This window comes from Acomys minous, assembly GCF_964271855.1.
Source record: "Acomys minous genome assembly, chromosome: 1".
In the NCBI taxonomy this organism is placed as follows: domain Eukaryota; kingdom Metazoa; phylum Chordata; class Mammalia; order Rodentia; family Muridae; genus Acomys; species Acomys minous.
The window spans coordinates 95,269,912-95,283,363 of record NC_140483.1 but is presented as its reverse complement, the minus strand read 5'-3'; the positions used below and the strand labels follow the sequence as shown (position 1 = coordinate 95,283,363).

Genomic DNA, 13,452 nt, shown 5'->3' with positions numbered 1-13,452 from the left:
GCATGTGCCGATTCACATAAAATAAAATAAACATTACTTGCCTGGTCCATGTCTCTAACCTCAGCAGGCAGGAGGCAGAAGCAGATGGATCTCTGTGAGTTCTAGGACAGCCAGGGGTACACAGTCATTCATATGAGGAAAAAACTATATGCATGTGGGTATGTGTACTGTGGGGGTGCATGGTGCCCAAGGAGGGCTTCCGATTTCTGAGAACTGGGGTTGTAGGCAGCAGTGGTGAAGCCTCAGTGCTGTGTGGGTGCTGGGCACCAAAGCCTGGGCCTCTGCAGGAACAACAAGTGCTTTTAACCTCGCAGCCATGCCTCTAGGGGTGGAATTGTATTTTTCTTGTTATTTGTTTTCCAAAGTTCCCTTTCCCCCCCATAATTACATTTTTCTTTTCTGTGTGTGTAAAGGCACACAAGTATCACCTGAATGAATGTGGAGGTCAGAGAATAACTCGCAGAAATCACTTCTTCCTTTCTACCATGTGGGTCCCAGGCCTGAGTGGCAGACGCTTTTACCCATTGAGTCGTCTTGTATGTCTTAAGCTGCCAACTCACTTTTTGTTGTTGCTGTTATCTTTTTTATATTATTTTTCTTTTTTATATATACATTTATATTATTACACATATGTACAATGAACTACCTACAGCAAGAAGAACCATGAAACAATTAGGAACTATATAAATGTTACATTCATAGTGTTTTGGCTATTTGTATTTGGCAGCCTTGAAGAAAACATCTTTCCTATCTTGGTGAGTCTAAAATTCTGAATCTAAATCAATATCTACCATATCTCATTTTTATCAACTTAAAACATTTAGACCTAAAAACATCTTTTTAAAAAATATATAATGTATGCAGTGCCCTGGCTGCACATACACCTGCAGGCCAGAAGAGGGCATTAGAGCACATTATAGATGGCTGTGTGCCACCATGTGGTTGCTGGGAATTGAACTCAAGACCTTTGAAAGCGCAGCCACTGCTCTTAAGCTCTGAGTCATCTCTCCAGGCCCTGACCTAAAAACATCTTAACCCCTAAACAACTAAGCTTAATTGTAAAACTAAACTATCTAGTCTTCAACTCCATCAGAGTCTTGAGAAGAAATAAAACTGAGTAGACAGGAAGTGCAGGTTAGCAGCTAAAAACAAAATGAGAAGATGACAGAGACAGTTTGCTGCCTGAACAGTCATCCCAAACTTTTTATAACATTGGAGCATCATCTTCAACCTTCTAGCCCAATATATCTGACAGACATATTTGTGAGCAGGTACTATTGAGGACTTGTTTACCCTGTCTTGGCAGAGTTTGGCTATTGACTCTGCCTGCATCCAAGCTTGCCCATTTTTAAGCAGAATTCTGTGTGTGGCAGAAATGAGGGCATTTTGTCCAGCAGCTGGTTTGCCACATTTGAAGCCATCTCCATAACGAGGTTCATTGATGCTCATCATCCTCTTTGGAGTAGGCTGAGTGTTGCCAGGAATTAACCTGTTTCATTGTAAATGTATCTTTAAAATAATGTCTTTAAATGCCATATACTGTAGTTCTCTGAGGTTTTTGAAGACCTTACTATTTTACTTTATCTATCTATAGAATCATATCTATCTCTTACACCTAGAATGTATATTCTTGTGATAAAAATAATTAGTAATTGACATGGCCATGATTTGAACAACTAACAATTAGCTTGTATTTCTAATGATCCTAAGCAGCCTGCAATAGCACTTCTAAAATATTGGAACTTAACCTTATATTATAGTTGAGTTGTATGAGCTGCCAACTTTTAATTTTTTTTTTTTAACTTTTAAGCTGCCAACTCCTGAACTCCTCTTCTTCCTACTCCCCTCCCCTGGCCTGAAACTCCCTGTGTAGACTAGGCTAGTCTTGAACTTAGAGATCTGCCTGCCTCTGCCCGCTAAGTGTATCTATTCCTCCACTGGAGAGCTTGGATTAAAGAGATGCATCATCATGTTTAATTTATTTTATTTATTGAGCCAAGGTATCATTAGATAGCCCTGGCTAGTTTGGAACTCCCGGTGAGACTAGGCTGGCCTTGAGCTATAAGAGACGGATCTGCCTGCCTCTGCCTTGTAAGTGCTAGGATTAAAGATGCATGAACCACCATACCTGGTCTAGGGAAGAGAGGTCTGAAAAGGTAAACGCCACAGTGTCATTTTTGAGAGTGTCCCTCATAATTCAGGCTCAACCTCTTGAATGAGGTTACTGGGATGAGCCTTCATGTCCAGGCCCAAGCAGCTGTTTGTGTTTGTTTGTGTTTTTTGAGATAGGGTTTCTCTGGGTAGCCTTGGCTGTCCTGGACTCACTTTGCAGACCAGGCTGGCCTTGAACTCTGCCTGTCTCTGCCTCCCGAGTGCTGGGATTAAAGGCGTGCACCACCATGCCTGGCTCCAAGTAGTTTTGTAAAATAATATATAAATAAAGGTAAAGTAAATGTGCCAAAATATTAATACGGAATAAAGATGAAAAGTATTTAGAAGTTCACTATTACGATGTTTCTGTGTTTAAAGTTTTAGTGGTTAAATAAGTTATATAACATTTTAAGAAGTAAAAGCTGGGGAGAAGCTGTTAGAATTCTAGATACTTGAACTTAACCTGGCTGTAAAAACAGTGGGGAAAAAAAAAGAGAGAGAGAAAATTTTTCAAAATCTATTTTGGAGGTAGAAATCACATGACTTGCTCATAGACACGATAAGTGCGATGAACTACTAACGAAAACAGACAACAAAACAAAACCTCCCAAAAAAAACCCCAAACAAAGCCAAAAATTTAAGAATCCCAAAAATCAACGATAACAACAACAACAACAAAAAACCAAACACCGGAAGTCAAGGCAAGCCCCACCCTTCCCTTCCGAGAGTGGGAAGTGAGGAAAAGAAAGCGACCCGCTGTGGAGTCACACGCGCTTCCGGTCTGGAGTCGCGGAGCCTGAGACCCGCCTTTAGCCCCTCCCATAGTGGGCGGGCCCCCTGCGCACAACTGACCAATACTGAGCGAGATATCACGCACTAGCCCAATGGGTCTGCAGTGGGCGGAGCCCGGGGCAAGGGGTTGAGACCTGGAGTTGGTGTTCCGGCCCACGTGGGGAGCTACGCGGTGTGTCCCGCTTGAATCCCAAGTGCGGGAGAGTGAGCGGCTGTGAAAATGGGGCCGGCCCCCACCGGAGAGCAGCTGCGCGGGGCAGCCGGGGAGCCAGAGGTTGGTTGCTCAAAATGTGCTTTCTCGGCTGCCTAACCTGGGATGGTCAGGCCTGACAGCTAGTCTGTGAGGGACTTCAGGGCGGCCCACTCCGGGGCATTCGTGGTCACACTTGTTTTTTTTTCCCCCAAGATTTTAGGCTAGCCCTGGCCAGATCTGCATAGAGCAGGAGTAGAGGTGATGTTTAACTGAGACAGCAAAAGATTTGTGGGGTCTGGAAACGCGAGGGCTTTTGGACACTGTTTACGGCAGCAACCAGTAAAGTAACTCAGCCAGGTCTACGCAGGATTGCGTGCTTGTCAGAGGCCTCCCAGCGATGGCTATCCCAAGTTTTAGAAAATCCCACTGAAAGGTTAAAACTACAGTAGATGAGCCATTGCCCACCAACTGTCGGCCGCCGATAAAGATACCAACGATTTCTTTTTCTTTTTTTCCGAGACAGCGTTTCTCTGTGCAGCCTTGGCTGTCTTGGACTCGCATTGTAGACCAGGCTGGCCTCGAACTCACAAGAGCTCCGCCTGCCTCTGCCTCTCAAGAGTGCTGGGATTAGAGGCGTGCGCCGATACCCACGGTTTCATCTTGCCTTTGCTCTCTCCCGTCATAGGTGATGGAGCTTTCCCTAGAAGGCGAGGGCAAGGAGAAGGCACCCTCGAGGAAGCGAGCCAAAGCCGAGCCGCCCGCAGAAGGCCTGCTGCAGCCAGTGAAGCTCAGTCGGGCAGAGCTGTACAAGGAGCCTACGAGCGAGGAACTGACCCGCCTCAGGGAGACCGAGATCTTGTTCCACTCCAGCCTGCTTCGTTTACAAGTACTTGGGTGGCCAGGGCAGAGGTTGGAAAGGGTTCCCTTGGGTTCCCCTGGGAGCCCGAGGCTCAGCCATCCCTTCTTTCCCTCTCTCACAGGTGGAGGAGCTGCTAAAGGAAGTGAGGCTGTCACAGAAGAAGAAGGACAAGATTGATACTTTCCTGAACGAGGTCAACCAGCGGATCCAGAGAGTGCCCCCCGTCCCCGAGACTGAGGTAAGACGGGTGGCCTTGGGAACAGCGAGTTGTCTGCCACACTTTGGTGTCCTCCCAAGAGAGATTGGGGTGCCAAGGAACTCAGTCGGACTGCAGGAAAACAGCCGGGACACCAGCTGCTCACTCATATGTCCATCATGCCTTGCACAAATTTTGTAGGTGTTTTTTGTTTGTTTGAACGAGGTCTTATGTAACTCTGGTTGCCCTTGAGCTCCTAATAGTCAGTCCTGCCACAGCTCTGAAGGATTCAGATTGAGGGCCTGAGTTTTGTTTTTTTGTTTTGTTTTGTTTTATTTGTTTTTGTTGTTTTTTTAACACAGGGTCTTAACTTGGTAGGCCATGTTGTCCTCGAACAGGTGGCAGTCCTCCTCAAACAGGTGGCAGTCCTCCTACTTCAGCCTCCTGCGTGCTGGGATTGGCAGTTGTGAACCTTTTCTTCCAACTGAAAAGGGATATTGTGTTTTATGCATCTATTTATTGGGACACGGCCTCTTACAATCCAGGCTGGCCTTGAGCTTCCATAGTCAAGGGTGACCTTGAATTCCTGACCCTTCCTGCCTTTCTCAAATGCTGGGATGATGGGCGTGTGCCACCGTTCTTAGCCTGAAAATGGCTAACAGTAGAAATAAGTCATAGTGGTTTCGATGCCCGCCCCCCCCCCCCCATCAGTCAAGTTGTCCTCACGGAAAAGACATTTAGTATGGAAGACCGAGGGTTTAGCTTTTAGCGTACTGATGTACTGGTATATGTTGATTACTCAACATCGGGTGGTTTGTGAGGAAGGCAGTTGGATACATGTTTCCTGTCTGTCCTTACAGCTCACTGACCAGTCATGGCTTCCAGCTGGGGTTCGCGTGCCCCTCCACCAAGTGCCCTACAGCGTGAAGGGCTCCTTCCGCTTCCTGCCTCCATCCCAGATCACTGTCGTGGGCAGCTACGTCCTGGGCACTTGTATCCGACCAGATATCAATGTGGATGTGGCACTGACCATGCCCAGGGTAAGGCCCATGGTTTCGGGGGTGGGGTATAGAGGCCCACCGCTCCAAGGGTTTAGCCTAGATGGGCCCTTGGCTTGGTTGCTTCTGGGACTTTGTGCTCTTTGTCTGAGAACTGAGTGTGTTGATCCTGTTGGTTCAGGCACTCCTGAGTCCGTGAGCACGGGAGGGGAAGCCTAGCTTAGGTCTAGCCCCCAGCTGCATGAGCACTGATGTGTCTGGCCACCCTCTTCTCCCCTGACCCCTTCAGGAAATCCTACAAGACAAAGACGGGCTGAACCAGCGCTACTTCCGCAAGCGAGCCCTTTTCCTGGCTCACTTAGCCTACCACCTGGCCCGAGATCCCCTCTTCGGCAGTGTCCGCTTCTCCTACCCCGGTGGCTGCCACCTGAAACCCTCGCTGCTGCTGCGGCCACATGGTGAGAGTCACACACTGGGCTTAGCACACGGTGTGGGGTGGTAACTCTGGAGCGGGGCGCAAGGTCCTCAAGGTCTAGGGAGCAGAAATAGCCTCAAGGGCAGCTGAGAGGCAGTGGTCTCGTTCTAAGGTGCGATGTCATGGGTCTCCGAGTATGAGGGGGGCGGTAAGCGGATCCCTCCGGTTTCCAGAGCTGTAGAATCTCCACGTTCCTCGCCTCTACCCAGGGAAGGACGAGCACCTGGTTACTGTACGGCTGCATCCATGCCCTCCTGCGGACTTCTTCCGCCCTTGCCGCCTGCTGCCGACTAAGAACAACGTGCGCTCCGCCTGGTACCGGGGGCAGAGTGCTCCAGAGAGCGGTGAGCAGGCCCTGCTGTGGGAAGATGTCGGCGGACAGGAGGAGTTTGTAGAGGCTTCTTTTCTCATGGCTTCAATTTTTCTTTTTTCCCCTGTACAGCCAGCCCAGAGCCGCCTACCCCCCACTATAACACGTGGATCCTGCAGGACACAGCTCTCGAGGCTCACATGCGCCTGCTATCAACTGTCTTGGGCTCTGCCCAGGGCCTGAAGGACGGCGTGGCACTTCTGAAGGTTTGGCTGAGGCAGCGGGAGCTGGACAAGGTGAGTTGGGGTTAAGTCTGGTCTCCTGGCCTCGTCCTGTGACGGCTTGCTTCTGAGCTCCGTTCTGTCGTGTCTTTCTCTCTCTCAGGGCCTGGGTGGTTCAGCGGATTCCTTATGTCCATGCTGGTCGCCTTCCTCGTGTCTAAACGCAAAATCCATACCACCATGAGCAGCTACCAGGTCCTAAGGAGTGTCTTGCAGTTTCTGGGTAAGGCAGCTAGACTGGAAAGGCCAGGGGTTCGGTCCTTCCATCTCCAGACAGATGAGAAAAGCCAAGCTGAGACAGGCAGTTGTAGCCACCCAGGCTGAGGGAGGGAGGGAGGGAGGGAGAGAGGGAGGGAGGGAGGGAGGGAGGGAGGGAAGGTGGGTGGGTGAGTATCACCACAGCTGGGTCCCAAAAGGCCCTTGTAACACACCTCCCTCCTCTGGTTCTCTAGCTACTACAGATCTGACGGTCAGTGGCATCAGCTTATCTGTCAGCTCAGATTCCTCCCTGGTGAGTTAGGGGAGGGCAGGTGTGCGCCACGCCAAAAGGCCTGAAGATAAAGCTCAGCCCTGATTGGCTCCTCTTTGCCTCCCAGCCAGCCCCGGCTGACTTCCACCAGATTTTCCCAGTCGTGTTCCTGGACTCTTCAGGCCGCCTCAACCTGTGCGCTGATGTCACGGCTTCTACTTACAAGCAGGTACCAATGGGCTCCTGCTCCCGTGTCCTCCCAGCTCAGACTTTGCTACTTTGTCAGTGCCTGAGCCCCAAGCTACTGTCCCAAGAAGTAAAGTCAGCTGTGACCCTTCCGGACCCGGCTGGGGAACTTTAACAGTTGTGCTTCCCTCGTTACCCCGCTGCCCAGGTGCAGCATGAGGCGCAGCTGTCTATGGCGTTGCTGGACAGCAAAGCTGAGGACGGATTTCAACTGCTGTTGATGACTCCCAAACCCATGAGCCGGGCTTTTGACCATGTTGTCCAGTGAGTTTAGGGGTGACATAGACTATGGGTTACTAGGGATGAGTGGGTCCTGATGGGTCCTCTTTGTCCTTCTGTGCCCTCCAGTCTCCGTCCGCTGAGTCGCCTGCAGGCAGCATGTCACCGGCTCAAGCTTTGGCCGGAGCTTCAAGACAATGGTGGGGACTATGTTTCAGCCGCTTTGGGTCCACTAACCACCATTTTGGAGCAGGGTCTGGGGTCCCGGCTGCAGCTGCTGGCTCATTCCCGGCCCCCAGTCCCAGAGGTGAGACCACCTAGACTGGGGAGTTTGTGGGGTCCCCAAAAGGGCTGGATCCGGGATCCCAAAGGGACGCAAAAGCCATGCTGCCCAGCTGGTTAGTTCCCAGGCCAGGCGTGGGAGCTTTTGGCTTGAACTCAGCCTTTTCACATCCTCCAGTGGGATATCAACCAAGACCCGCCGAAGCACAAGGACTCTGGGAGGCTGACCCTGGGGCTGCTCCTCCGGCCTGAGGGACTGACCAGTGTGCTCGAGCTCGGTCCAGAGGCTGACCAGCCTGAGGTGTGGAGCCCCAGCCTTCCCGCGGGGAGGGGCGGGCGGATGGTCGCCGTGCTACTCAGAGGCCTGTGATGGTGGAGGTTTCTGAGGCAGCCTGTTTCTTCAGTGCTGGGAATTGAGCTTGGGCCTTTGGCATGGTTCTAGGCAAGTCCTCTACCACCAGACTACACCCCAATTTAGACTTCCTTCCTCGATCTCTCCTCCCAGGCTGCTGAATTCCGTCAGTTCTGGGGGTCCCGCTCAGAACTGAGACGATTCCAGGACGGGGCCATCCGGGAAGCTGTAGTGTGGGAGGCAGCGTCTATGTCTGAGAAGCGCCTTATTCCTCACCAAGTGGTCACCCATCTCTTGGCACTGTGAGTGTTAGCGTCTTTATGCCAGGAGGCTGCTGTGGTTAGGGCAGCCGCATTAGCTGGCATAGCCCCTGATGCCCTCATTGTGTCTGTGTCCTTCAGCCATGCTGATATCCCAGATACCTGTGTCCACTATGTGGGTGGCTTCCTCGATGAGTTGATCCAAGGCCCCAAAGAGGTAAGAGCCTGAGTCTAAGGGAGTGATTGTGGTGTCAAGCCTGTGGCAAGACAGGAAAGAGCCCTTTCTCCCTCAGCCAGCTGCACCTCCGGGTGTCCAGCAGGGGGTGCGCTGGTCCTGCTGCAGCCTGAGCCACGACAGGAGCCTAGAAGATGCTGGGCTTCTGTAAGACCCGGGCTTCCTCCTGAGTGTCTTCTCTTCACCAGCCCTCCAGCACAGGAGAGGAGGCCCTGGCAGTGGCCGTGCGTTGCTATGATGACCTCAGCCGCCTGCTGTGGGGGCTGGAGGGTCTCCCACTCACTGTGTCTGCTGTTCAGGGAGCTCACCCAGTGCTGCGCTATACAGAGGTCAGGTGTGGGGGGGCAGGGAGTCCTCTCTGGTTGCCTCCCCATGTGTCCCCATCACTTAGTTTTTCTCCCTTTTACCTCTTGTCTCTGTATTTTCCCTCCCTGCCAAAGTCACTGTCCTCATTTCTTCTCCCGCAGGTGTTCCCTCCAGCTCCAGTGCGGCCTGCCTTTTCCTTCTATAACCGTCACCAGGAGCGGGCCTCACTGTTGCCCCGGCTGGATAAGCCCTGCCCAGCCTATGTGGAGCCTATGACTGGTAAGGGGGTCCTCGGGAGGGAGTGGGAGAGCAGCGGCCGCACTCTTAAATCTCTTACCCCTTTTATCCATCAGTGATTTGTCACCTGGAGGGCAGTGGGCAGTGGCCACAGGACGCAGAGGCTATCCAGCGGGTCCGAGCTGCCTTCCAGCTGCGCCTGGCAGAGGTGTTGACACAGCAGCACAGGCTACAGTGCCGTGCCACAGCCACACACACTGATGTCCTCAAGGTCAGGCTGGTGCGGGGTGGGAAGTCAGCAAAGAACAGGCTCCGGGGAAGATGCCACGGGTAGTGTGCTGGGGAACCAGGGATGCAGGCAGCAGAGTACTCACTGCCTTGGCCTCATCTTCTTCCCACAGGATGGGTTTGTGTTTAGAATTCGAGTGGCCTATCAGCGGGAACCACAGATCCTGAGGGAGGTACGGAGCCCTGAGGGGATGATTTCTATGAGAGACACACCTGCCTCGCTCCGCCTTGAGAGAGACACCAGGCAGTTGCCCCTGCTTACCAGTGCTCTGCATGGGTAAGGCTACACGCATAGGCTCTTCTGGGATGTCGGCTTTCTCCTGCCCCCAGTCTGCTCTCCTGGCTCTCGGGGAGGCCAGATAGCATGATCTCATTTGTAAAAAGGTAGTAACTGCACTAGTAATAGTCTCCAAGGTGTTTGCTAGAAGAACACGGAGTAGCATATGTAACACAGCTGCACAGAGGCCAGTGTTGGGCTGACACACTGTTGGGGGCCCTGAGTTCCCAAGTCTCAGTACTGTTCCCCCCTCCCCCCAGACTCCAGCAGCAGCACCCAGCCTTCTCAGGTGTGGCCCGCCTGGCCAAGCGGTGGGTGCGTGCCCAGCTGCTAGGTGAGGGGTTCACTGACGAGAGCTTGGATCTGGTGGCTGCTGCCCTCTTCCTGCACTCTGAGCCCTTCACCCCTCCCAGGTAATTACTTGTATACTTCCCTTACCCAGGAAGTCGCCTTTCGTCATGCAATCCTTGTTCTAAATGGGGGAGGGCGGCTGAGAATGGTTTTCAGACACCCAGACCTCCTGCAGCCTACGCTCAGGGATTATGGGAAGATTCTTTCTCATTCCATCCACTCAGCTCCCCCCAGGTTGGCTTTCTTCGATTCCTTTACCTGGTGTCTACCTTCGATTGGAAGAACAACCCTCTCATTGTCAACCTCAACAGTGAGCTGACTGGTAAGTGGGAGGACTGAGCCCCCCGTGGAGGTGACAGGGTAAGACAGGAGGGCCTCCCTGTAAGCCTGTCACAGAGCCCTCCTGCATCCCAGATGTCTAAGCTTAGCAGTCTGTCTTGGGGAAGAGAGTTGTCAGGCGGAAGAGGCCCGTATCAAACCTGGCTGAGAGCTTTGCCGTGTGGTCCATGACAACATGCCACCCAGGGGTCTGTGGAGCAGGGGGAAAGCTTGTGTGCTAGGTGAGAGGTCTTGAGTGGGAGCAGGAAGGTGCCCACAGCTTGGAGGTGGTACCGTTGATTTCCCATTGTAATCCTAGGAGCTCTGGGCCTCAGCAAAGGGCAGGGTGTCGGGTTCCTAATTCTCCAGGTGTGTGAGAGCCCAGGATTAGGGGGGCCCTGGGCAGGCCTTAGCTTGTGCAGGCCAGAGACTAGTCTGGGGGTGACAAGCAGTGGAAAACTCTGAAGCAAGGAGATTAACACCCCACCCTGTTAAGGCGAATGTGGTGTCCCTTTTACAACCTTTGTCCTTCGGGAGAGGGGTGTTGGGAACCCCTGTGATGGACAATTGCTGGGGACACTGCGGGAGGTCTTCAGGAGGCTGACTTCTCACCCTTGTCATTCCCAGCTGAAGACCAGGTAGAGATTCGAAGTCGGTTCCTGGCAGCTCGGACACAATTCCCAGTCATGGCCATCATTACTCCCCAGGACCGCAGGAGCTCTGTGTGGACCCAGGACAGACCCTCTGCCCAGGTTCAATCCCACACATGTCCCTAAATTTGATTATTATTATTATTATTATTATTATTTTTTTTTTTTTACCCTAAGAAGAAAGTAGGCCCAGCCTAAACTGAGAGAAGCATGGTCAATCTCCGTTTGGCTTTTCTGTGTCCCAGATCCTTCAGCAGCTCGTGAGCCTGGCGGCTGAGGCCCTCCCTATCCTGGAGAAGCAGCTCATGGATCCCCGGGGGCCTGGGGACATTAGGGTAAGAATCTGACTCAGTAACTCCTAGGGTCCAAAGCCTGTAGCTGAAGGGACCTTCTCAGGGTGCCCAGTGGCTGTTGGTGAGACTGGACACAGAGAGGGCTTTGAAAGTGCTGTGGTGCCTGGCAGTACTGGAGCCTGGTGGGATCCTGGGTGTCCTTTTACCTTCTGTTTCTGGACTCACGGTGGCCGTGGCTGCTCTCTGGGGTTCGCTGGTCTCGCCTTCACGGACCACACGAGCCCATAATGGGATGGATGTGTGGGAATGAGGTACTTGGACAGGTAACTTGACGGCTTCCTTAGACAGTGTTCCGGCCGCCTTTCGACCTGTATGATGTACTGATCCACCTGACGCCACGCCACATTCCCCGGCACCGCCAAGCTGTGGACCTTCCGGCCTCTTCCTTCTGCCGTGGTCTGCTCACTGAGCCAGGGCCTTCATCTCTGATGCCCGTCCTCGGCTATGACCCCCCTCAGCTCTATCTGGCACAACTCAGGGTAAGTTCCTAAGGAAGGGCTGGGCGGTGGAGGAGCCCTCGGGTGCCTGCTGTAACCTTGCTTGTGTTTGCCCTTTCTAGGAGGCCTTTGACGATCTGGCGCTTTTCTTCTATGACCAGCATGGTGGAACGGTGATTGGCGTCCTGTGGAAGCCAAGCAGCTTCCAGCCCCAGCCCTTTAAGGTACGCGTGATTCTCTGTGGGTATGTGTTTCCGTGTGGCCCTGGGTCACGTGCACGTAGGGACTCCTATCTGTCTGTGCCGCCCCGACCTGCATCTCAGGTGTGCCTTTGCACACTTCACCTCAGACTTCTTCTCTGATTCTTCAGGCCTCCAGCGTAAAGGGGCGCATGGTGGTGTCTCGAGGCGGGGAGCTTATGATGGTACCCAACATAGAAGCAATCTTGGAGGACTTTGCTGTGTTGGGGGAAGGCCTGGTACAGGCTGTAGAGGCCCGAAGTGAGAGGTGGACGGTCTGATTCCAGCTTTGGGACAAGCAGTCGTAGACCATGGGGCTTTGGACCTCCGGAGCAGCCGCTCCCACTGCAGTATGGACACCTGCTGGCCTGACCATCCTGATCACCCCTAGATTTTTCAGTCTGATGCTTCAGCACTGGCACAGGGGCTGTGGGGTCCTGTGTCCCCTAACCCTGACCATCCAAATGCCCAGAGGAGGGGGAGGAGCCAGCTCCAAGGAAACTGAATCCACAAGATCCATTTGCCTGTCAGGCCTGGGTCACCCTGAAATGTTTTTCATCGTTTTTGTTTTTTCTCTCGTCTTCATCTTCCCACGGGCAGGGCATACATGGCCAGATAACCGTGTGGTTCTCACTGGTGCTGTTCTAAGTCTTTAGATGGGGTTCTGAGAGTCCAGGGCCAGCACTGAGCAGTGGGGAGGGGGCTGTGTGAGTGGAACCCATTGAGTAGGCGCCAAGCTCTCCCACGTTAGTGCTGCTGCCTCCCAGGTAGTAACAGCAGAAAGAGACATAGACCAGGCCGGGAGCTGCGTGGATGCCATTGAGGGGACCCTCCAGTCCCAAGAGACACAGAAAGCACTGATGTTGCCACCTCTGCTCTCAGTGAGGGCCCTGCCTATCCTTTTCTGCCACTTGTCATTTCCCCTTACTGTGCCACACACCTGCTCTCCAGGCTCAGGCTGATCCACACCCCCTGCTGGCAGCCACGCCCTGCTTTCCTCCCCTAATCCTGCCTGTTTTTGTTTTTTGTTTTAGATTCAGCTCAAATAATGCCCCTCCTAGTCCCTCCCCTCGCTCCCACCCTCCCTCCTGTGAACTGTGAATGCAGTTACTCCTTGCTGAGTTCACTTGGCAGGCGTGCATACCAGTGTGCACCTTGTCTTGAACTCTGATTTAAAATTAAATGGCTTAATTCTTTCTGGGTGTTTGACTTTTCTCATATCAGCCTGGCCTGTGAGGACAGCATGCTGAGCACTGATGACCTAGTGTTCCTCACAGCACCTAGAATGAGACTCAAACAGATATGTGTAAAGGGAGTACCAGCCCGAGCCTGTGGAGGCCAGAGGACCACAGGAAGGCCCCAAAGAAACAGGAGTCAGAGCCAGGCAGTGGTGGCGCCCACCTTTAATCCAGCACTTGGGAAGCTGACGCAGGCAGATCGCTGTGAGTTCAAGGCCAACCTCGTCTACAAAGCAAGTCCAGGACAGTCAAGGCTACACAGAGAAACCCTGTCTCAACCCCCCTCCCCCAAAAGTAGTCAGAGCTTGTGGACTCCCCTTAGAGCAAGCGAGGTGCTGATGAGGAAAGAAAGCCTAAGGCTGATTGGGTGTTGGGGTGCTCACACCTGTAATCCCACTACTTGGGAGGGGCAGGCAGAGGTTCTCTCTGAGTCTGAGTCC

General features: G+C 52.8%; 1 protein-coding gene and 1 long non-coding RNA gene across 2 annotated transcripts in view; both read left to right on the top strand.

Moving 5' to 3' along the window:
• LOC311594341 overlaps positions 1 to 13,452 on the top strand; it is a 59,122-nt gene that overhangs the window by 36,274 nt on the left and 9,396 nt on the right. The gene's annotated exons all lie outside the window — the stretch shown is intronic.
• Positions 3,062 to 12,970, top strand: NOL6 (nucleolar protein 6). The gene is given in 27 exon segments (XM_084775870.1): positions 3,062 to 3,217; positions 3,822 to 4,022; positions 4,117 to 4,233; positions 5,052 to 5,231; positions 5,479 to 5,647; positions 5,874 to 6,008; positions 6,107 to 6,270; position 6,359; positions 6,362 to 6,478; positions 6,708 to 6,766; positions 6,852 to 6,953; positions 7,119 to 7,234; positions 7,319 to 7,496; positions 7,650 to 7,772; positions 7,977 to 8,125; positions 8,225 to 8,300; positions 8,507 to 8,647; positions 8,786 to 8,903; positions 8,978 to 9,132; positions 9,263 to 9,426; positions 9,687 to 9,839; positions 10,002 to 10,099; positions 10,723 to 10,847; positions 10,991 to 11,080; positions 11,383 to 11,577; positions 11,658 to 11,759; positions 11,906 to 12,970. Coding segments are annotated over 27 exon segments (3,432 nt in total). The 5' UTR covers positions 3,062 to 3,163; the 3' UTR covers positions 12,056 to 12,970.